Here is a 25451-nt window from a genome sequence, read left to right on the forward strand (position 1 = left end):
AATCAGGACTAATATGAGACCAGAAAAAGATTAAATTCAGCAATTTTCAACCAGCTCTGATAGTAGTGCAGAAGGACTTAAACCCTCTTTTTCAAATGGCTTCACAACAGGGTTCTGATGGTTGTGCCAGAATACGTTTTTTCTGATACTAGTGGGACTAGTTCAAAGATCACTAGCCTTGGTCCTTGAGATCCCCAAACCAATTATTCTTACAGATCTCCCTAAATCACCTGTTACTTAAAGATTAGAAACACTGGTTTAAACAACTGATCAATTAAGCAAGTAATGTTTCACTTGGAGGGATCACTGATGTGTGAGAGCTGAAAGATATTCTGTTTTTGTTCCAAATTATTTCTAAATTATTTTAGCACCCTCTGTTTAATTGATCATTGTTAAATTGTTCAAGGGCTTTAGAAACTAATGGTTTAAACTGGTTCTCTCCAGGACAAGAAATGGAGAACAATGCACCTGATGAACTTCCTTAGGATGTAGGTTGCTTTTTCTTGTTTAGAATTCAGTCACTTCATCACTCAATTTGACATTGTTTGACAGCCTTTAATATTTGTTTTGAGCTGCTTTGCATATACACAACAATATTTGTTTTCCAATGGATTTGAAATGATTTTCCAGGAAACAAGTCCTGGAAAATGAAGCTAATTTACACAGAATGACATAAAAAAATAAAGAAATACAATCCCAACTTGAAGTACACAAAAGCAAAGCAAAAAAAAAACACTTATTATATTGTGGCAGCCTTATAGATTTGATGTTTGAATCTCATACTCTTTAAAGGAACACACATTTTACAACATTTACACAAGTTAACTGCTGTCAGTCTTTGCTCAAATCTTTCTTCTCTTTTCAACATACTGTAATTATAACTGCAATCCCATTAGACTAGTATGAAATAAAATCCAAAGGTGTTTGGAGCAACAGAGGGACAATTTGGTTTTCAATTACCTTTTTTAGAGCTTTATTTCTTGTTCTTGCAAGTGAACAAGGGTATACTTAGTTTTACTTTTTGATTTGATAATTCAGGATAATTGGTTATTTTTAATTATTTGTAAACTGCTCTTTAATAAAGTGTTGAATGTTTAAATTAGCATTATTTTAATGTTCTTAGTGACAGCAAATTGCCTTTCCATACCATTTTCTTGAAGGAAACCCTACCAAAGTAAGTGGTGCCATGCTCTTGTTGATTTTTTAAGCATTTCATTTACAAATATATTTTATATATTTATATAAATATAATATATTTATCATCCTTATCTTTACTATTTCTGGTTTTGCTTCAGTATAATTTATATTAATTATTTTAAAAAATAACTTTTAGATGGTGTTTTGATTAGTATATGTGAAACTGGAACAAAGTACTGAAAAACTACAGTGTAGAAAAGGTAAAATTATCAATATGTAGGCTCTCATATGTAAATTTCATTGCACTGTGAAAATATATGTTTTAATTCATTCTACAGGCTAGCAAATGCCACATTTTTAAATTCTTTTTAAGAGCCTTTCTATAATTAAAGGCTGATAATGAATGTCTTTGTACACTTACAATTTCATTTCTTAATAAGATTTCTGCATTAATTTTTGCTATTTTTGGAAAGAATGTTACTTGCATAAATAGGAGTTAAATTGTTTAAATACGTATTTTCTTGTGATTAAGTTCAGAACAAAAGCTTATGTCATGTAATTTGTTTTACAGTACATGAGACTCCTGAATGCCATTGCTGGCTGAGACAACTGTGCAGAGTTCTGATATTTAAAGGTGTACTTTAAAAAAACATGCAATGAGATAGTCATTAGCAAAGTTTTAAGTTTTCTGATGCAATAAGGATGATGTCCATTGTGTTTGGAGGCTTACATATACAGTATTTACATTTACTATACAAGAACATACTGTCCAGGATTGCAAATTCCTTTGATTGATGGTGCTGTTCTTCAGACCAGACAAAAGCAGCAGATATTGTATGCTTCCAGGCATTCATAGTATTAGTCTATTTTCCAATTATTAATCTTAAAGCCCATTTTGGCTATTTAAAATCACTTCAGCTGATTTTAATTGATAGTGACACCCAGTGTTGGTTAATTAAACCCAAATCTTGCATGAAGTATATAAAATACGTTTAGTTAATGTATTGTAACTAATGGCCAAATGTGATATAATGGTCAATAGAAAAATGGATTGAAACCTACCATATGTTCAATCCATATATTCAACAAACCTCTGATCAATTGATCATTTATATATTACTTGTAAAGGTTAATGGTCAGTCTGTGATGGTGGGAATAGTGACTACCAGAATTTTTTTTCAAAACACTTGCTTAGTCTTTTCCAAGTCAGGTTTTTTCTCATGGTCCACTTCCTTTCATGATGTCCTGGATGGAGCTTCACCAGATTCCATTTACGGCAGCTCAACCTGCTCTGCAGCATAATCGGCAAAATCCATCCCATCCTGTCAATGAACCACAAACAACACATTGCTATTAATACTGCACAGGCCTGCTGATGTATGCACTTGGTTTGGTTAAATGTTAAGTGGTACACAGTCCAGCATTCCCCACCAAGAGACCATAACCTTCTCCCCAGTCAATCTATCTTTCTGTATGTTCCTTTCCACTTTGGAACAACAGTGAATTCATCAGAACATTCTGGAGTTTTGGCCACACTAGTCAATGAATTTTGTTTTCAGCATTGGTAATGACTTTAAAAAAATGAAAAAAAGTGGAACAGCCAAATTCATCTTATTTGTTATGTTTGCTGTCAGTTAAAACTGGAATTTTTTTAAAGAGGGGGAAGTGCTGAGGTATTACTGTGTGTGGAGACTGATTTAACCACCTTGCAGTATGTCACGTAACTCCTAAAACATAAACAGAAATAAAATGTAAAACAAGTGACTAAATGATCTAGTGTGAGAAAATATTTCCAAAAAAGGAAAAGAAAATTGATAGAAAAGTTGCCAAACTGTAGATTTGTAGTTGCAATGTAGCTTGAAATCGCCAAACTGTAAGGGGCTGAAATTTAATGTGATTTAATAATCTGCTAGTTTAATCTGACATTTCAGTTAGGGTATTAGAGACGTTAGGTCTTCCTAACCTGAATCCAAAGTCAAGTAGCTGAGACCCAGCCAATACGTGAGTGTATTTTGGATATTAAACGCATTTAACAACACTTTGTGTAGATAGAAGGTGGATAGAAGGGCATTTTTATGCAGACGGCTGTACATCAGCAGTACTGTATGTTCTGACATGTTTCTTTGCTGTGATGCTATGTGAAAGTATATCCATTTAAATCTTCATAAACTCTCTTCCTACTACATTCCCAGGAAAGCTGAGCTGAAGCATACTACAATTTTCAGCTTTATCCGCTGGTAAAACAATCATATCAATCTTAAAATGTGTACAGTACATAAACTTAACAACATGAGAGGCATTTACTCCTGTGTAATTCCACACAGTTTTATTTTCAGTGAAAGACATTGAAAAAATCATCAGCTATGGCTGGCAGAAAAATACACGATTTCTCATAGAGTTGTATATTTTTTTTCTGATATAAGTGTTTCTTTCTAAATGGAAAACAAATTTGGTTTGATCATAATTGTTTCCATAAAGACAGTTTCCAAGAAATAGATCTGGCTTCTCCAGAAATCAAAAAGATTAATAATTTGGTTCTTAAGTGAATTTAATATGGAAAGAAGAACCTGTCTCCAATAATTAAAATGTAAATTTATAATTGAGTTATTATAATCAGCTATTTTAGATACATTGAATAAAATGTGGGTGGCATGGTGAGATGGTGGTTAGCATTGCTGCCACATACTATCTGCATGGAGTACTGTAGGTTAATTGGCTTCTGGGAAAAATTGGCTTTAGGTACTGTATGAATGTGTGCGTGTCTGTGTTTGCACTGCAATGGACTGGCATCCCCTCCAGGGTGTACCCTGCCTTGTGCCTTTTGTTTGTCAGGATATATTCCATCTCTCCACCCCCAATTACCCTGAATTGGAAGAAAGAGATAAAAAATGGATGGATGGAATAACATGTTTCTTCAGTAACGATATAGTCTGAAAAGGCTACATAACAGTTTCTTTATCTGTGCCACATAACCAGAAGCTACTGGAGTCTTTTAAAGAAGTCAGTATCAATAGAGGGTGGGAAGTGCACTCTTGGAGATTTTTCTGTCAGTTGTTTTTTTTGTATGTTCTTTTTGATAGCCATCATTTCAAAGGCAAATGAAAACTACTGTAGCAGCCTCCTTCTGTATATAAAGCCTGGTCTTTGCTGTTGCTTTGTTCTTTAAGTTAATCATAGATTACCTAATTACACATGCTATACTATAAGCCTAGTGAAGATAAATTAGCACAGTATGCATGGAGTCCAAATCATTCCATTTCATTTTCAATGATCTATTTAAATGATATTTATTTTAAAAATGATGTGCCTTACTGTATGTGTACCAAATAGAAATGCTCAGTACACACATTCATCTGGTAATTTACTGAAGTACATAAATGAATTCTGTTTATGCCACTGTTTGGAGTAACAGGAATATGATAATCATGATCCCGCTCTGTCAAGGCATATTGAGGAGAAATAGGTAAATGCATCTGTCCCCTCCAGAACTGATGAGACCAACAGTGGGTTCAAAATTCAGCATATATGATTGTTAGTCATGATACAAATAATTACAGTTAATTGTTACAATTAAATACAGTTAATTAATAGTCATATTATTCTAGAAGTTACTTTAATACTCTACTCAATCTTTAATTAAGTTATGCAAAACTTTCGACTGTACCGAAGACTAGATTTCTGACTTAAACTATTTTGCTTTACCCACCACTCAGCCAGACTTAAATAATATTATTTTCCAAATAATATTCCATAAGAACTTGATCGATGGTAGCACTTGATTGAAAAGGACTTTAATTTTGTCTAATATCAACATGTTTTGCTTAAAATGTACTGTTAATCTCAGGAATGGACGATTATGTTGCAATCAACATGTTTCTCTATGATAATTTGCCTGCTGTGGACTAGTCAAATCCCAGCAACACCTGAGACAACTCAGAACAGACACACTTGACTGTTGACACAGACAGTTTCAGAGCCAGCTGACTACCAAGAATTCAGAAATCAACCTGCCATCCTGACAGGACATTAACTTTTAGGAGGCAGAACCACAATCAGTATTTTTTTACACAAATGCACAGTGGAAATCAATAGTAGCATGATTAGTAATTTGTCCAATACGACATAGAAAAGAGGATTCACACGGAATTTGCAATTGCAATCACTTAAGCTGTTATGGAAGCACTTGAAGCAAGCTATACTGCCAGAAAACATGCCAATTTATAGGCTCTTTCTTTGAACAAATAGATGATTGTTTTACCAGAGAGATGCTGACAGCTTATTCTTACTATAGGCACTATAGATACTATAGGCATCCCACTTGCCTGCTTTGAAAAAAAGTGATTCACTGAGTAAACAACCATAGTTCTCTGCTGTACAGTTGTGCTTGTGAAGGAATTGAATTATGGGATTTTTTATGTACTATTCAAAAACCAAGCTCTTTTCTTTGATGTTAATTCTGCTTGTGAACTCAGTCTTGCCCTTCTTACCGACTTGGAGTAGAGCACTGCAGACTATAGTTCTTTGCTGGCTGTCCTATCTTTCTTACACCGGAAGAAGGCTCCACAGCCGAAACCTTGTTTTCTTTCTTCTCTTTTCAGCATTGAATAAACCTATCACTTACCTACCCATCCTGACGCAGCTACCTACCTGAACTAGTCTGTTTGACATTACACACGAAACAGATTCACCTCAGTACTGCAGAAAGCAGACTTGTTCTGGTATTATTGAGGAGAAATTGTTATTATGTTCTACTTCACAGTAATTCTTCAGGTTCAATTTTTACCTGCACATCTCCACATGATTGTCTGGCTGGAGTGCATTTTTTGGGTTGTTGGGCATGTCTTTTGAATTACGGGTTCTAACCAATGCAATGTGGATCATTTTTATCACTGAAGAGAGAGTTTGTCTCTGTTCAGTCCAGTTATGGAGACTTCTGTTTTGTGCTATATGGAGCACATTATGGCCAAGGACACAGAAAGTGAAGTCATGCACACTTTCACATCGTGCAACTGTAACGGTTCTTTGGGTTTCTGCCCTTGCCGCTTCGTCCTTCACTGCCTGGGCGTGAACCCGGGTCTCCAGTGTCACACAACAGGGAACTTGCCGGCTGAGCTAAAGGAGACCTCCCTCAACCTGGGCGGCTGAGATCCCTGTTATGCGTAGAAGCGTATTCGTTACACAACCTACACCCATCTTCCATTAAGACAGAAACTAACAAAATTAAATTAACTCTGAAGTCTTAAAACATGGTTATATAGTAACATAAAGAAGGTATTCTTTCTAGTATGTTGTATATTAGAAGAATAAAAAGAAATTCTATCCCATTCACACAAATTAATTTTGAATATGCTATCTTTGTGATGACCATGTGACCTCACCATCTTATGAAGCTATTAAATTTTGTTCTCTGCTGGCACTTTTACCCTGCTACTCTGGGTTCTGCCAATATATTTTCCTCCAGATCCTGCCAAAAACTCTGACAGCTCACTATGAAGGGGCATCCAAAGCTAGTGTGTGTGAGACAGTTGCTCTAGAGAATCTTTACCCAGACAGCTGTTTTTTTCAAATGTTATTGAAAATGTTTCTGTTAAGAAACCCCTGCTTCTTCAGCACTTTTGTTTATATAACTGGTACCATGATGCTACAGTAATTTGAATGTTTTTTCATCCATACCGCTGCTCCGTGGATTCAGAGTCAGAGATTCTTGATTCTTTGGGAGCCAATGAAAGGATGTTATTCACGTACTGTAGAATGACTTTTCATTATAGGGTACAATACCAGTTTTCTGCATTATTACCGAGACATCGAATGCACTTTACATTCCAAGATACCCAGCACATACAGTACTGTAACTGTTGTATTAAGATATCATGATGTTGGAAGATCCACTATTGTCAGCATCTTTGGAAAAATTCACATAGCTTTTCATTTGATTTGTATTGATATCCTAAATTGTACAGATGATAACTTTTTTTTATCTCTGTGCTAGGTTTTATTTCTTTGTTCTTATTTTTTCTACCAAAAGAAAAATTCATGCACAGTACTTTTTCCCTTGCTACAGTACATCAATTGTGTACATTTTTCTTTATTTGTTTTAGGGATTTAGTTGTAAAGCTGAAAAAGAAGTTACATTTCATTCTAATTGTGCCTACTTGTAGTCAAACTTGATTCAACTGTTATTAGGACAATTACAGTACATCCTTTATCTTGAACATTTTCATACTGCCAAATTATGTTAGGGACACCCCACAGAGCAGGATTCAGGTTAAGTTAAAGTTACAGCATAGTCTCCAGAAATTATTCTTTTCATCTTTTATCTTCCACAATGTAAAACAGATATGCTGGTTTAACAAATATACAGTATCCTCAGTAAAAAGCTGTTCCTAGCTAAGACACTGACATGATGCATAGTTTAGGCTGAGGTTTGTGAAAAGGAACAACACAAAAATTAAAATAAAATGTTATTATTCCTGGAAAAATGGATTTCATGTTGCAATGCAATACAACAAAGATTTATTTTATTTGGTATTTGTATCCAGGGAACCTCTTAAAACTTGAAAAAAGACTGACATTTTAAATGAAGTGCATCCATTTGGAATGTGCTGATGTTTTTTAAATGTTTTTTTTTTCTTTTTCAATGTTTTGTGTCAGTCCCATCTTTAGTCATATTAACCCCCTGTGATCCTACAATTGATTGCAGCAACCATAAACCTGTATTTATTTCCACAGCTCTAGCCTTTCAAAAAACTTCCAGTGGTAAATCGCATTCTGTAAATACTTCTTAGAGTTGAATGGGTGAGTGTATGAGTGTATGAAGTAAAATAGTTGAAAAACCTATTTAAAAAACAGCATGACAGTGCAAAATCTGACCAAATAGAGATCACTTTAAATCCCCAAACCACTACTGTTGTCAAATCTTTATATACCCCAATGTATTGCTATAAAAATCAATCTAAATAAAAATATACATACTATTTAATCAAATAAATATATACTCTATTTTCTAAATTTGTTATATACGTCAATTTAATAAAACAGAATGTAAGTCTAATGAAGATTAGAAAATGTGTTACTGCAGAGAGGATAGCTATTTAAGATAATAAGTGACTTCTGTCATTATCAATAAGTCAATATGGAATAAAGTTATGAAAATATAGTGGTGGTAATGTTTTTCTTAGGGGAAATGTTTTCCCTGATAATGATATGGAACGGTTAGCTCTTGTACATAGTCAAATGGACTCCTTATCATTGCTAAAATATTAGCTAATCACCAGAAATCCCCCACTGCATGTCCAAAACATGGATTACAGTTCAACAAAATGTTCACACATGATAATGATCCAAACTAATTTGATTCCACATGGATCAACGGTCAAAAATTAATATGAAATCGTACAAATGAGTCATTGTCAAATAAGACGTTTAAAGGAAGTTATCATTTGCAAATGGTGCTTCAATTGATAAGAGTTTTGCAAAACAATTGATTAAACAATCGTAGAAATGTATTTATTGTAATCGTTTTCCTCATCCGCAGTTTAAAAAGTTTTTTTTTCTGGCTTTGTTTCTGAGACACTTTAAGAAAAACAGAAATTGACATTGGATTATGTGAACTTTTAATGGCAACAGCACATTTAGGTGAAAAGTGTTAATATTTTTTCCAGCTTCATACCTTTCAAATTGCTTAAGAATAGAGAAAATTGTGCTCTGTGGTAAACATCAAAACTCCCCCTGTGACTCTGTTAGGTGCAAATTTAACAAGGTGGGAAAAACTGCTTGTAGTGTATGAGTGAAAATCAAAAGGAAAAGAAATGAGAAAAGAAAAATAAACGTATTTTTGTGCAAATCTAGAAGAACCCTTCAGTAGTAAATCAGCTCTAATTTGCTCATAAATGTAAAGCCATCTTGACTCTCCATGATCATTCAAAAAAGGGTGTTATTTAGATGCCATATAAAGCTACAAATTTATATGTAGTATTCATTTATTCTTTTAGCATCATTGGCATCAGGTCAGCTGGTATTTTTGTTGCCAATTACTGTATGTTGATGTCTGTTTAGTAAATACTGTAGAAAATGGAACATTGTTTTCCTTTGCACTTTGTAGTCTTTTCGGTATAATAAATAGAGATCTCCATCAAGATACAAGAGAAAATACAAACCAATGTGCTCCAGAGCTGGATTTGAGAACCCCTGTTCCAACCTGCAGTCAGACCTCTGACTCTTAATACTTATCTCAGTCGTTCTCCAGCTCTTGACCTGAGTACCACTCTGCCTCCTGAGCCTCTCCTGACTTAGGCACCAGCTTTCCAACAGTCCACCAAGTTGACTAATCCATCTCTGCAGATGCTTTATTGACTTGCAAGATAAGTGCTGCTTTAAAAGTCACCTGTAGCCATTCTAATGGTCTTATCTTTAACCATGTTCTACTCTGGTATGCTCTAAATTACTGCGAGTTTAATATATACAGTATAGTGTATTTTTCAATACATTACAAAACATCTAGTCACCCAGTGTAGCAATGTATGAAGATTGCATTTATGTCTCTCTCTGTCTTAATACAAATTAACAATTTAAAAAATATATACATTTTCTTCTCTGTCAGTGCCAAGGAGCAGTCCTTTTAAACAATTTAATTGAGTAAAATGAATAGTAATCCATAATACAGTATATCCAAGTGTTAAAAGATGGTGATAGCCTGCAGTGTCAGTACCCCTCACATTTACAGTATGTACTGTGTCATATGAAAAATAAAAGTAAAAAAATGAGAGACTAACAGCTAGGCACAGCTTGAGATTGAGTTATTTTATTAATGTTCTAAAAACTGGAACTTTTTTGTTACTCAAGATTTTTTTTTTCCGTTTCTGTATTAGAGAACACAAGCTCCAATTTCTTTTTCATTCAATTCCTTGACATTTTGTAAGGCTTAAGTTGCTAGGAGCGAAATAGAGGAGTATTCACTGTAGAACCTCATCAGTTAGAAACTAGAGTTAATAATTCCCTGTGGAGTTTGATTCAAACCAGTTCACAAGATCAGATTGCAAGAACATTGGTGACTCATTGCAAAGTACAATTAGATTAATCAAAGATGAGCAATCAGTGCTGTGGTAAGAGCAACTGGGTTTCATTTAAGTGCTTTAGATTATGTTGAAGCACATTCACTTTAATGATGGGTGATACTGAAGTCCAGTAGCTGAGCACTTTGGAAAAGTAAGCAATTAAAAAATCCTGTTGAACGTAATGTTAAGGCTTTAAATCTCCTGAAGTGCTGCAGCTGCATACACAACAAAGTAAAAACATCGAATTTACCGGTGATTTTTCTAGGCCTTAATTATATTGCATTTTTATGATATGTATTGATTTTTCTCTGACATGGTATTTTAAAACTTTAACCTCATTTCCTTGGTAAGTTCACATGGAGAGCAAGTTGGGGTATGCAAAAAGACAAATTCCTAATGCAAGAAATTGTACTGTATACTGTATGGCTAATAAAGTGATCTCTCTCTCTATCTCACCTTTTTCAAATATAGTTAAATATTTGCAAATAGGAAAGACTCCAAGGGAGGCACTTTCTAACTTCCTGGACTATTTTTAAATTACTCAATTTCCTGAATAGACTAAGCACAATGTTATGCTCTCGTCTGTCCTATTGGCATTGAACTGTGACCCTATTCCCAAATATTCCCCAAAATGATCTTGTACTGTATAAAGTTACTAGATATTTTTTATGTTTCACTGGATAATTGTAGGGAATGAAGGAAAATATACTGTTAAATAAATTAGCAAATTGTTAAATAAATGATCAAATTAATATTACTGTAGCAGTAACGATACTGTCCTGTATTAAACAATAGCATGTTTAATATTAACATAGATTATACTGTTACCAATGGGGGGATTATGAAAATGGTGAATATCAGGAATTGACTGAGTGGTTTAGTCTATAATTACAATAATTACTTATATCCTCCAACTTGTAAATGATTTTCTCCAAAATATACCTGAGTGGTTGGTATAATTAGAGGCACTTGAATTCTTTGTTCTCTGGTGAAAAGAGTAATAATCCAGACACATTTGGTTAAACAAATGTTTATATATAAATCCTGGCATCTCACTTCAAACTTGTTTGTGATCAAAACAATGATGCCACTTGAACTAAAGTGTGAATAAAATCCATAGTTTAATTCTATTACAATTTTCAAATTACACCTTTTTTACTTAATGGGGAACTTTGGTAGCATGTTTTTTACAATTTAAGTTTACCATCAAGTACTGGATTTTTAGAGTTTGGTTATATGGATGTTTTGATTCAATATGTGCTGAAAAAGCATCCTTTTCTACTTTATGTACTGTAGGTAGCTGCATCAGCATGTGTAGGCTGCAAGGGAACAAGTAAAGGTTTATTCCATGCTGAAAATGATAAAGGGGCAGGGGGATTTAGGTGCAGAGCAGTGGCACTGTGGCTAAGGAAGGTTGCCAGTTCAAATCCTACAGCTGGCAGAGGAATTCTACCCCGTTGGGCCCCTCAGCAAGGCCCTTAAGCCCAACTGCTCCAGGGGCGCCGTATAAATGGCTGACCCTGTGCTCTGACCCCAACTTTTCTCTCCCTGTCTGTGTATCACATGGAGAGCACGCTGGGGTACGCGAAAAGACAAATTCCTAATGCAAGAAATTGTAATGTATATGGCTCATAAAGTGATCTTATAAAGAAAAGAAACACAGTTTTGGCTGTGGAGCCTCCTTCAGTTGTGACACCTGAAGAAGGCTCCACAGCCGGAGCGCTGTGTTTCTTTCCTTCTCTTTTCAACATGGAATAAACCATTACTTGATCTTTTTCTATTGCTGTTATTTGTTCCTTTTTTGCTGCCCTAGTTCATTTTTTAATCTCAATTACCAATTGCCTACATCAGAACTTCACAGAGGTTTATCGCATTCTGCTTCTGTGCATGCTTAGGCTGTGATATTTGATATAATTAATTGCTGAACCAATATGCTAATGCTTCATTATAGAGCATCATGTTCTGATTGGTCTCACAGCAGTTAGCAACATACTGTATCCTGACAGTTTCTAAAATTGATAAAGAATACCACCCTATATGCTGAGGTTCCAAATGTCTTTTTCTCAGAATTCTCAGCTCAAGAACCATAGATTAAATGGTTCCAAAAACCATATTGGAAAGGTCAAAAACACTGTGCAGCACACCCCTCCGGCTCTATCCTGCTTTTATGTTAAGAATGCTTATTAAAAGAGTAGTAGTGCATTTTCCTGTTAATGCTAACATTTTGAAAATTGATGACTAATCTACCAGTTATGTGGTTCTAGACTCTATTACAGGAAATACAATTGCTTAGATAATCTTATTAGTGATTAAAAGCCAGTATCTCTTCCAAGATTTTCCCATGAATGGATGTGATTTTCTAGTTAATAGTGTCTCCAAGGCAGATACTGTAGGACATGTTTTCTACTTAATTTTTAAAATATCTGCTCAACTAGTAGTTGGAATTCCCTCATGGCAACCCATAAAACAAATTCTGTGTGGTTTCGATGTTTGCCATCTTAAACTATGGGAAAGAGAAGTGTTAAGAGGGTGTAAAATATGGACCATATAAATAAGCAATGTTACCAAAGCCATCAGCTGTTTGGAAGCTATTTACAAAAAAAACAAAACATAATGAATACCCCCCACCAGCTTTTAAAGACATTGATTAGGAGTGGAAATAATTAAACAGCAATTAGTTCTTATTTAAGAGTCCGTTGAAGATACAGTAATCACTAGTGTGCTTGTGGTGCAATTTGTAGATTTGCCGGGAAAATAACTGCGAAGCCTTTGTTAGATTCACACAAAAAAACAACCATTAAAATGTCTTGTACAACAAAAAAAAGCAAAGCAAAGCTACTACGAAATCAGAACAATAGGTTATATATTTATGATAGGCCTGCTGGTGTTTCCAGTTTTTCAATTACAGAAACAAATTGCCTTCTTAATCATTTACTGTAGGTACTAGCTTAATAACATGTGTAACTGAAGCACGCACCAGGCAGAGTATGTTTTGTCATCATGAGGAAAGATCAAAGTAGATAAAGCAATAATGATAGGTCAATGTGCAATTGTTGAAATTGTGTAACTTTGTTTGTTTTCAGTAAAAATAGCAAGCAATAATGATAGGTCATGATGTATACCTAATAAGGAAAAACTACCATACAGTATATACACAGATATTAAAATGTCTACTGTCTTTTATAGTGAAATGTATTTTCTTATTCATTTTGCATGCTTTTTGTGATATTCTGAGTCAAACTTTGCTTTTATTGTTTTGCTTTGCATATGTACTATCTCATTTAAAAGGTTTTAAAGAGGTTTACTGTATGTTTGCTTCCAGATACTGTACAGTATATAAAAAAATAAAAAGAATATTTTGTAATGTGGAATTTAAGTAATTGTAATTGTAACTTAATTCCACATTACACAATATTCTTCTTATTGCTTTAAAGTATACCTTTAGAGATAACTACAGTCTGAATAGAATATATTTATAACCCCTCTAAACCTATTAATAGTCTTTTGAATAATATACTGTATAATTTGCACAGATAAAGTATAAACTAAGTGATTAAAATAGGATGCGAAAAAGGTTATTTTCAGGTATACTCTGTAAAATTAAACACTCCATTAAACACCCACATGTAAAAATTGCATTTAAAATTAGGCAATTACTAGTACACTAGTAAAAAGCAACACTTCAGGTGATGCAGTTAAGTATACAAAATCAATTGTAAACTAACTGGACTTCCAAAAGCTTCCACTGAAATACTGGGAATCTAACCATAGAACAGCTGAAATGGATGGTGGAAGATCAAATGTAAGGGCTGTGCATGTACCGTAAGTGCAACCCGGAAGACAGTGAGTTGGGAAGCTTGCACAGTAAAGATGGGGGTGTGGAGCCAAAGAGCCTGCAGCGTGCTTCTCACCCCCAACAGAAAGACTGTGGCTGTCAGAAAAAGGCTGAGAAAAGAATCCAGATTCCATACAATGGCTCAGCTAGATCACCTTTGAGTAGTACCTGACCATAATGTGTTTGTACTGATTTTAGCCTTAATCTTTTGTTTTTTTTTTGTTCTTTTTTCCTATTTGTATTTAACACTACTGTATATAGTAAGCACCCTGCTTTTAGCACAGCTTGTTTTTGTAAATTCTATTTGAGACCTCCGACCTAAGGATGTCACTATAGCCTCCTCATTAAGTTATTAATTCAATTACACTGGTTTAATCTTATTGATTAAACAAATCTATTAAAACAAATTGCATGTATTAACATGTATTAACATTGATTAACAATGCAGCACACATGGCTAGTGACATTAAATCATGCTTTCCTGTCTTAGTAATAGATCTGATTTAGTTATATTTCAGAAAATATGACAATAAATTATTGAAATGCTTTTGGTTATCAGGCACATATACTGTAAATAATTTGTTAACATAAGAATTTATTATTTTTAAAAGATTTCCAATTTTTAATTTTTCCAATATTGATCCTTGTACTAATAATATATTGGTATGTACTGTATTAAATACAGAAATCACAAATCAATGCCAGACCACTGCAGTGGCACATTATGAAAATACATGGATGTAATAATAATTACATAAAATAACAATTCACAAGCAACACAGAGATAATCCACTGAGTTATATTTTACTGTTAAATATAAGCAATGTGAGTTTTATAAAATAATGTTCTTTTATGGATTGATGCGATTCAGTGAAACCTTGGCCAAAATACATTTTTGCATGTACAGATTAGGTAATAAAACAGACAAATATCATTCAGGCTTTCATGTTAAATTGGAAAATATAGTTTTTATTTAATGCATCATTTTCATGAATGGTCACAAATGCTATTCATATTTAACTTTATTTTATTTTTAGTCAATGTTCCTGTTCTGAGTTAATAACAATTGCTAGATAACTTCAGCTGGAGTGGCTACAGGGACCCCCATAGGATAACATCTGAACTACAGGTTAGAAATCCATGCTGTGCAAAATGCACAGCTCTTTCAGCAGTCACTTGATGATCACTTTGGATGCTTGCTACAGAAGCTTGGTAGGACAGGGAAGACTGTGCTGCAAACTAGTAAGCATAAAAGGGATCATGGTTTAGGTAAAGAATAATGGATGTGTGTGTTTCTTTATTCTGCAACTGATTCTCCTATCAGTGAGGTTCAAGGAATCAAAAGTGAGATTTGATTCCTCGGTAAACCCACAGACTCAGAGAAGGAGCAAGACACCAGCAGCACCTTCAGCTCTGTGACCATCGATGGTCACCTTAGACAGGGACACTAAGTTTAAGAAAGCATTCAATCATATTTATCATAGTTTCAGCATAATGTTGCTACATTTTTGAATGTATATCAAACAGCCATAATAAGAATCAGAAAAATAAATCTGTTCACAAAGCCTTTTGTTCTTAACAAAAGTCAACAATTAAGTCAAGCATGGTTGTTGCCATTTGTTTTTTGTTATCACACCATATAAACTTACACCTGCTAAAGAACAACTTGTTACGCCAAGCCCCCGGAGGAATTGGCATTCCACCTCGCATTCCAGCAACCCACTATCCCAATTAGCCCATTTACCCCTGCCTATTTAATGCTGCTTCACACTCTCCACTGTATTAGGTATTCCTAAGTATTAAGGTTCTTACTGGCTAGAGCTACTTCGATCCTTGTGGTTATTTACTACTTGGTTTTTGGCTTCCTGATCCTGGTTTGTTTTCGACTACGTCTCCTGGTTTTTGGTTTTGATTCGCATTCTGGTTTTGACTCGCGGCTTCCTCATGGTTTACGGCTTCGTTTTCTGGTTTGTACTTTTGCACCGGCTTATCTACCTTCGGCTTTCGGACCTCGGATTGTTCTTTCAACTATGCCTCTGGAGATCGCCCTGGGTTTCTGCATAGGGTCCTCACTACTAATTCCTAATAGAATACTGAGCCATTAACATGGACCCTGCAGAAGGTGATGAGATCCGCGGCATTCTCTCACAACATTCTAATGGGTTGACTCAGTGGCAGGCTTCAATCCAGCAGGTTACTGCTCACCTGGCTAATATGTCAACACAGCCAGCCACAGCAGCGGCAGTCCCAATAGTGCTACCGGAGGACGTTCCCGCAGCTTCCCATTCTTCCTGAGTAGCACCGTTTATCAAGCCGGTAACATATCGCTTAGCCTTCCCTCACCCATTGAAGATTCACCCCACTTTTCACATTTCCTTTCTCAAACCTTTCCGCAGATCTCCCCTTTCTACACCCCAGCTAGAGCTACCTTTTGGTTGTGGTGAGCCTGATTTGGGATCCAAACTTTTAAAATCCCAAATGCAATCTTAAAGGAACCAACATCTCACTGGGGCAGCACTCTAGGAAATAAATTATATATCAGTGAGGTACACAGAACAATTTTTAAAGTTCTTTTCAGTACAGAAATATTTGGTCAAATGCTTGTTCTAGAGACCATGACAAGTTGACAGTTGTAAAAAACTAAATAGTTGTTTTAAAAATGTTGCATCTTCAAATTTGGCCTATGCAGTAATTAAATATCTGGTGTGTTGTTATCTCATCTTGAAACCAGAAAGAACTATAACATGTTGAGCAGCTTTGCAATTCTGCTTCTAGAGGTAGCCTGACAGTATAGCTGACGGTGAAAAGGGATAATAATAAAGGAATCAAAACCTCTACCTTTAATTAACTGGTACGATAGGAAATAGATACTGTAGCGCTCTCAGGTTCACGTGGGTATGCGTCCTCACCACTGCCACCTCAGGTCAGCCCCCCACCACTGAGGACTCAAACCCAGGCCTCCGGCATCACTCAACATGGACCCAGCCTATTGAGCTAAAGGGAAATCTCCCTTCAGCCCAACAGCTGCGGTCCCTGCTATTCACAGGGAAGGGCGGTGACGTCACCGCACTGGTAAGCCAGCTCGAACAACCTGCAATGGTGGCCATATGCGTTACAATACTATGCATGCTTTAATATTACCACTAGACTAAACATGATGTGAGAATTTCAAGCTTCATGTTTGATAATAAGATATAGGGAGTCTGTCTCTGTCACAAAGCTTAGACACAGTTCAAGGGGAGAAGCAGGGGTTAGTAAAGTAGAGAAAAGGGCACCTGGACTGCACGGGGGAACCGAGGTGGCCAACTGGGTTGGCTGGCTCGGCAGCCTCTGGGGCATGAAAACATGAACACCCCTGACTCGCGGAGAGTTGCTTGAGAGGTGCTGCCTCACGATTGGGAGCTGGGCCCTCAGGGGATAGAAAAGGAAGAGGAAGACTCCCCTGACTCCATTAAGGGTTGCTTTGAGAGGAGCTGCCTCACGACCAGGTGCTGCCCTTAGGGGACAGAAAAGAGGAGACGGCCCCTTGACTCTCTGAGAGTCACATGAGAGGCCCTTCCTTAAGACTGGGAACGAATCCCTCAAGGGGGAAGAGAAAGAACCTGTGACTGGAGGAATCACTTAAGAGGCGCTGCTCGAGGGGATGATAATGAAGAGAAAGCTGCTCGAAAAGGAAGCGAAAGAAGTCCCCTGACTTGCTGAGAGTTGCTTTGAGGTGCTGCCTCGCAACTGGGATAAACCCTCAGGGGACCAAGGCAATGAGAATTAGTAAGTTAGAGTTCCCGGGAATAATGTGGCTGGGTGTCCCCTCTGGCTCATGCTTGAGAAGCTCCCCAGAAAGGGTCAAGGTGGTGCTGCAATCCTGAGGTCGGGGAAGTGAGCTTCACTTACTCCCCCAGAGGGAACCTTGATGCAAAGGCAACACGAATGAAAGAGGAGGAGGAAGGAATTCAAAAACTCTAGATTTGTGTTTTAGCAGGGTTAGGGTTTAAATAGGAAAGAGATAATTGAATGATAGAGGAAGGGGCGGAGCACCCTCCACTTCTCCCCAAGAACTCCACCTGTCAGTTTCCATTTAATGTGTGCTGCAGTATGTGTTTATTTATTTCAATATACAGTATTAAACAAACTATTAGCATTGTAACGCTTACGGCCGACAGGCACTGTGTAAGAGCCGGCGTACCAGAGCAGGTGACATCACCGCCCTTCCCTGTGATAGCAGGACTACAGCTACTGGGCTGAAGAGCCCCCGTTGCGTTACAGCATACATAATGTATATATTATTTTACAGGTGGAAACAGTTAAACAGGGATCTGGTTGGGTATGAAATGAAAGCTTTATTTATAGAAATACATCCAGAAGAGTGAGAATCAGATCAAAATGGAAAGAAAACAAAAAGGTCCAATAACATAACAAAGGAATGCACTTAGAGCTATTGTCTCTCAGTGAGTCTTCACAAATAAAGAGCAGTGAAGGAATTTAAATCAGGAGGTGGGTCCACAGAACAAGTTGATTGGCTAGCTTACCATGCATGGAAGAGACAGGAATGCATCTGCATTCTCATGCTGCCAATCAGACTGTCATTTTTTTTCAGTTAGGGCATATTAGTTTGCCAAATACTGTACCTTCACTCCAAGGTGAAGGCCAGTCTCAATAAAGGGATTTTCAATATCCAATATTGTTGACGTTACACAGAATAAAAATGAGTTCTGAAAGTTATCCTTTTTTACAATAGTTCATTTTTATTATATATATTTTATGGGAGAGATATTTTCACTGTCTTTTCATACAACTTGTTTTGTGTCTTAACAATAATGAATGAAGTACTGTTAGTCAACTATGAATATAAATTGTCCCTCTGGATTTATAGTGTCTGCAACAGGGACAATAACATATTTAAAAGATAAAATTAACAAACAGGCAAAAAACAGTTAGTGTCACAGTAAATTGCAATTACTTTGCTTTCCTGTGTTTGTACAGTAAAACAATTGTGAGGCAATTATGAATGCAAATTTAGTGACAAAACAACTATCCACTTTACATGTACTGTAGCAATAGTCAAAATTCACTCATATTTTTTAATGAAACTCTTCATGGGGGCATTGCAAGACATCCAGAATGTTTTTGAGCCATTTTTTTCTGTCTCATATTTGTAACATACTGTAGCAAAACAATCCTAAACCTTTGCATTGCTTCTTTCACGTTGTACTGTGGATTTTATAACTTTTGATGAAAATGATAAAAACCACCAGTCTTCCTGCAAAAGCTGCAAAATATGTACACATACTATATAATAATTTCATGAGACTTCAACACAAAATACTTTGTTGGTGCCAAGTATATATACTGTACAGTATATATTTCCCATAAAAGAATCATGTATGAACATTGAGATTTCTGAGGTTCCAGGTGCTTAATTGGAGCACAGGTGTCTCTCTATAGTACAGATTTTGGCTGTACTCCCTTGAGTTTAGGATATGTCACTAGCAGGAATTATTGGGAAATGCCGTTAATGCAATTACTGCTATTCCCCAATTGGCAATGGATGCTTTTTTGATTTACAGTATATGACTGAGAAGAATGCGTTGACCAGAGTATTGTCTTCTTGCTGAGCAAGTCCATTGGCTTGTTAGGTGCATAAGAGCGTGGAGTGTTGTCAATGAGAGACGCATCGCTACCTCTCCCCCAGGTGCTCCTGTGGGATAAGCAATGAACAAAATGATAGATGACACTGACTAGAAAATCTTTTTGTGGATTATGCACATGAACCTTATCACTTGGATGTTAGCATTATGGCTATAGAGTAAACCCAAGTTAACCAACAGTTGGCAATTCCAAATCAGGCACAAAGCAAGACTTTGTGAGAAAGATGAATTTGTTTTTTATTTGACGAGTCAACCCCCCTTGTCATTTGCTGTTTGTCTGGTTTCGTATAATTTGTGATGATAATAATAAGAACAAATAAATAAACATCTTTTTATTTAATTAACTCAATAACTAAAACTCAGGCAGGTGATAAAAACAAAAAATACAGTCATTATCTTAAAGAGATATTTTCATTCTGAAAAAATACTTTCATTTCCTGTTTGAACAATATTTTATGTCATAATAAGGCAGTATTCTGGGAATTTTGTAGGCTTTATTTTGTTTGAAAATTACTGTTAAGTACTGATACTATTCATCAAGTTGGTTTTAAAGTTTTTTTTACATCGTAAAAAACATTATGATGCAAAATATTGAGTTATTAATTTTTAATGTTGCATTACTGTGTTGTCGTGTTTTTGCTACATACAGTATATTACCTTATTTTGTTTCACAACCCAAGATAAGCCAGACTCCTAAGTATCTATTCCTCAAAGAACATCCTAATATTATTGCTTACAGGTGTCTGTGAAATCACTGGATTATGTAAAGTATTGCAAATAATTGGTTATAAATTTCATGTTAGAATATTAACAAAAACAATGGTAAAGTGTTACATTGTTATTATTCTTATAATTCTTCTTCTTCTTATTATTATTATTATTAGTAGTAGTAGTAGTAGTAGTAGTATTATCACTAATGTACATCTGCACTACTATCAATTTTCAGTCTTTTTGTCCTGTTGAGGTTTATGGAAAAGAAATAATTAATTATAATTGTATTTAAAATCAGCCATATTTTTAAAACTGTATTTAAACCAATTACAATTGTAAACATGATTTATAATAAAGGAACGATGTCATTAATAATAATACATCATCATAATCATCATAAAATCCTAAGAGTGTTACCAGATAAATTACATTTCATTTGAGGTTGTATTTGTATGAAAATTTTCTCTTGAGTGGAATTAAAGTGGATAAGGAAACCACTTTCCTTGAGGAAGGATGTTATCAATGCCATCGTCTAACTAGAAGTCAGAGTGAATTGCAATTACTTTACTAAAAAACCTCAGGACACTAACTTCAGGAACGTAGTTGTCTGGAGTAAACTTTGTTCCTTTATTTCCGTCTCCAAATAAACTGAATGTAATTTCCAAAAACTAAGGTACTGAGACAATATTTATTCTATTTTTCATTAAACTGATGTGTTTAAGCAGATTTTAACTTTTTGGAACTGCTTTAAAAATAGAGATCTGAACCACAGTTTTGAAAACTTTAATACTTATGATTTTATAGAAAAAAAGCATTTTGGATCTAAATCTTTCATATAAATCTTACTCCCAAGCACCCCATTAACTAAGATGAAGGTGCATTAGTTACCTTTTTTATTTTGGGGACAAATACCTCCTTTAGCATGTGCATGGAATGTTGTTTCACTAGTCTAAAATATTAATAGCTCTATCAACACTACTTTAGAACTCCTCTACAAACAGGACACTCATGCAATTATTTCAGGTGAAAATTATTATGGAGTGAATAGATGAAGTGTGTGAATGAAGCATGATTATAATTATAAATGAGATATACAATTATTACATTATTAATTATATTTATTTTATAATTATTAATTTCAATTCTTTAAAAAGACTTAATGATTAATAATGATTGTGCAAAAAACCACAACATTTACAATAAATGTATTTTAAACTTCTTTACTTCATACTAATCATGTAAATAAAAAGAATAACTTCTATGAATCCAGCATCACTATTTAGGAAGATTTCTTGCATTTATGTACTATTTGTTAATAGTAAACAGCTGAACTGGATTACGAATAGTTGCTATTCCTGTTATCAATTTTAAATTTTTCAACCACACAATGGTATTGTGTTATTGAAATTGTTCAATAATAAATCCTTTTAAAACATTTGACATCTCCAGGACTATTTTTAGGTTCAGAATAACATTATATTTATTATTTATATTTATCGGGAGAAAACAGAATTAATTCAGTTTTGTATTAATAATTTTGGAGCAGCTGAATTCTGCTTTCAATCAATAGATTAGTGTTTCAAGATGGTATCACTCATTATATTTTCTAATAAAATACTATTTAGAATATCACCCCAATATTACCATTCTGGGAACGTTTAATTTGAGCACGAAATTTATGACTCATAATATTCCACTGGCATCACAAAAAATACAAGGTAGTCATGAACTCCTTTTCCCTACTTTTAACTAAGCTCTCCAAAATAGAACACTGCTGTTAGAACTACAGTATAGCAGTTCTACTTAAAACCACTCATTTTACAACAGTAAAGAGCTTTCTGGCTAGATATTTTTGCTGAAGTATTCCAAAGCTCTCACTACTCTTCAGTAGACAATTATAGATATATTATAGCTGATATGCCAGAGTTAAGTGTACTTGTAGAGGTCTAGACTGGTGTGCAAATGCATTTGCAGCATTCTAATATGAAAGGTGTTATTGAAATGTGTTAAACGTGCCAGCAATAAGTCGGAATTGTGCTGCAATGACACTGTACATTAAAGAGCACCCTAAATGTAATATTCTCCTTACTCCACACAGGCTAGAGTTTCATTCAGAAAGATAAAAATGCAGCAATCTTACCTCAGAAACTGTTTTTACCTCCGGCAATGTGTGTCAGCACAAAGGTCTCGGTACAGTGCTGGCTGCTGGATGACAGGGATCTGCGAGGGGACCTCTGGAAACGGTTCCTGCGGTTGAAATAGCTGCTAGTGGCCCAGGCCTTTTGTCGTTTCCGTAGGTATTCTTTGTAGTTCTTGGTGAGCAGTGTGTAGAGGAAGGGATTGATGCAGCTGTTACTGTATGTCAGGCAGGTAGTCAAGTAATTAATGTTCTTCTTAGCCTTGGAGGAAATAGGGAAGGAAGGATGGAACTGGTCTAAAAGTTGCCATATCCAGAATGGCAGGAAGCATGCCCAGAAGAGTAAAACAATGGTGAAGATTAGATAGAGGACCTTTTGGTTGGGCAATTTCTTGGTTTGCTTGAAGGTGGCTGTCTGGGAGATCCAGTAAGTCCTTGCCAGGCGGATGTAGAGGTAGCCTATGATCACGCCAGGGGCAACAATGCTGGTGCAGAAGAGGAAGGAGATATATGTCTTATTAGAGAGTGGGCTCAAAGTTGGGAGGCAGATATTCTTATCACCAATTTTCACCAGCTGAATGCTTATGATCATTGGCAATGTGAGAATAAAGGAGGCCACCCACACCAGGAGGGCAATGGCTTTCCTGTAGCTCTTGGACCTCTTGACAGTGTCTAAAGGCTTGAGGACAGCAAAGTACCGCTCGGTGCTCATCACAGTCAGTGTGAAAATGCTGGCATGCATAGTGAGGAAATCCAGACTGAAGAGGATTCGACAACCCACTTCCCCAAAATACCAGCCTTTGATAAAATAGGTGCAGACGATGAAGGGAATAGTGAGCAGGTAAAGGAGGTCAGCCAGAGCCAAGCTGATTATATATGTGTACATGGATGCAGCTGACCTCATGGAGTGGCACATCACCACCAAGGTGTAGACATTGCCTGTGATTCCAATCAGGCACATTAAGGACAGGATGGCCCCGATGGTGAAGATGGCTGCTATATCCTCCAGTGAATTGGATCCCTGAGGATCTGTGGTGGTTCCATTGAGGGAACTGTTTGTGATCTGCTCCCCCAGCAAGAGATGCTCATTGGATTCTGTGGCCATTGCTTGAAAAGTGCAAATCAGAACTTCTTCAGCGCGGTCGAAACATACACCACTAAGCTGAGCTTTCCTCTCTGTGTGGCAAGTTCACCTCAAACTATGGTGATCAGCAAATCTTGGAATGCACGCATGATGGTTTCCAAGAACTAGGATGTCTAAAAGTAAACTCATGTGACTTATTCTAAATTTTATATTGCCACCAAATAATTATTCTTTTGGGAAAGAGTTTGCCTTCCCAAATGGTTTTTGATAATGTTTTACTTTTATTATTCACAATAGTAAATGAGAAAATATACAATGGTCAAAACCGAGGACATAAAAATACAAATTTAATATGATGAATGATATATTGATCATTTAGACATTCTACTTATCATTCATATTGTGTGCTACAATCTCATGCATTCCTTTGTAACTAAATAAAATGCCATTTTATAAGTCATAGCTTAACTCCTTACCTGAATAAATCTGCAAATATAATTGGGTTTCAAGCAAAAACAATCACATTTAACTTACATTACTCAAACAATCCTGCAGTTCATTCTATATTTACCCTTCCCCCGCTGTTTTGTAGCATCTAGAAATTCAAAATATGTTTATTTAATTTTCCAAATTAGGTCCAACGTTGGAATTTAAAAAAGAGAGGTTGCAATATGATTAACTTTTCTTTTTCTTCACTCCCTCAGTCACCTTGGTAATCCCAATCCATGGAGACCAAAGTCAAGATGTAGATTGTTTTTTTTTTAAGTTTTAAGAGGAACAGTCTCAGGCCAAACTCTGTAATGTACTGGAAGAGATCTAAAAATCCCTGCATTTCACTCAGACACACTGAGAGAGAGTGAGAGAGAAGCACCCGCACAAGCACAGAGAGGAGAGGGAGGAAGGAGGGGTGGTGATGAGAGAGGGAGAATGGAACGGAAGGGGATGGGGCTATGAAGAGGTATGCTGGAAATGTGTGTTGTCCCCCCCCCCCCCCCCCATGCCTGCTATATCTGTTCTTCGTCGGGTGACACAGAAAGTGCAAGCAAGGGACTCATCAACACTGCTTTGCTGACATATTATGCAAATATCTGTTAAAATCCTAAGATGAATTCATTCAAACATAAAAGCAGTGCATTCACATTTGCAAATGTGAGACACAAATACAAAAGATCCCAAGTAATAGGCATGAAAATTCTCCACACTCCTTGACATCAAGATTGGAGTTAATTTGCCAAACACTATTGGAACAGTAGTAGTGGTACAAGCCACGTATCCACAAAAATGTAATGGCCTAGAGTGATATAAAATTTTTCCAGAAGAAAATCTGAAGCAGGTCTGGGGGCTAATGACATCTGCCAACATTTCAGTTCAGTCAGTTCAGTTGTTTTAAAGAAGATTTTGATGTATTTTTCAAATGTATGGTCCAGAAAAAAATAGATAAAGATAATTCTGATCCTAATGCTGAATTACAGTTTTTGTCACTTATGAATTACCCTGATTTACCTGATTTACTTGGTAAATGTTATGTTTATGGACTACATGATCTCTGATTTTGAGCTTATCTAAAAGAAAAAAAAAGATAAATCTGTAAAATCACTAGAGGCTTTTCTATTCTCTGAGTAGATGCCAGCTCATATTTATTCAGTTTCCTTTAATCTATTATGCAATAATGTTATGTCCCAGTCTGTGGTCTATGTGTGTTTTTGTTATGTTCCACACTGCTGACTTTGATTGTTCTCCCTCCCCCATTGGTCCATCATTATACCACTGTTTCCATGTGACATCATCTTCAATTAGCTTCTCGATCAATCACAACTCATTCAGTATAAAACATGGAGGCTTTCAAGAG

At 35.8% G+C, this 25451-nt stretch overlaps 1 protein-coding gene across 2 annotated transcripts; it reads right to left on the reverse strand.

Annotated features, from left to right (window-relative positions):
- Positions 1 to 534: 534 nt before the first annotated feature.
- On the reverse strand, positions 535 to 24437 carry uts2r1 (urotensin 2 receptor 1). Of its 2 annotated transcripts, none has more exons than XM_088599559.1 (2): positions 22522 to 24437; positions 535 to 2459 (listed from the first exon to the last, which is right to left on the reverse strand). In XM_088599559.1, the coding sequence occupies exon 1, from the start codon at positions 23621 to 23623 to the stop codon at positions 22523 to 22525; it is 1101 nt and encodes a 366-aa protein (XP_088455685.1). In that variant the 5' UTR covers positions 23624 to 24437; the 3' UTR covers positions 535 to 2459; position 22522. The 2 variants fall into 2 exon arrangements, with proteins under 2 accessions (XP_088455685.1, XP_088455684.1); XM_088599558.1 differs by lacking the exon at positions 535 to 2459 and adding an exon at positions 18343 to 19720.
- Positions 24438 to 25451: the final 1014 nt, after the last annotated feature.

The sequence above is a fragment of the Lepisosteus platostomus genome, chromosome 11 (genome assembly GCF_059453375.1).
Source record: "Lepisosteus platostomus isolate fLepPlt1 chromosome 11, fLepPlt1.hap1, whole genome shotgun sequence".
Taxonomy (NCBI): domain Eukaryota; kingdom Metazoa; phylum Chordata; class Actinopteri; order Semionotiformes; family Lepisosteidae; genus Lepisosteus; species Lepisosteus platostomus.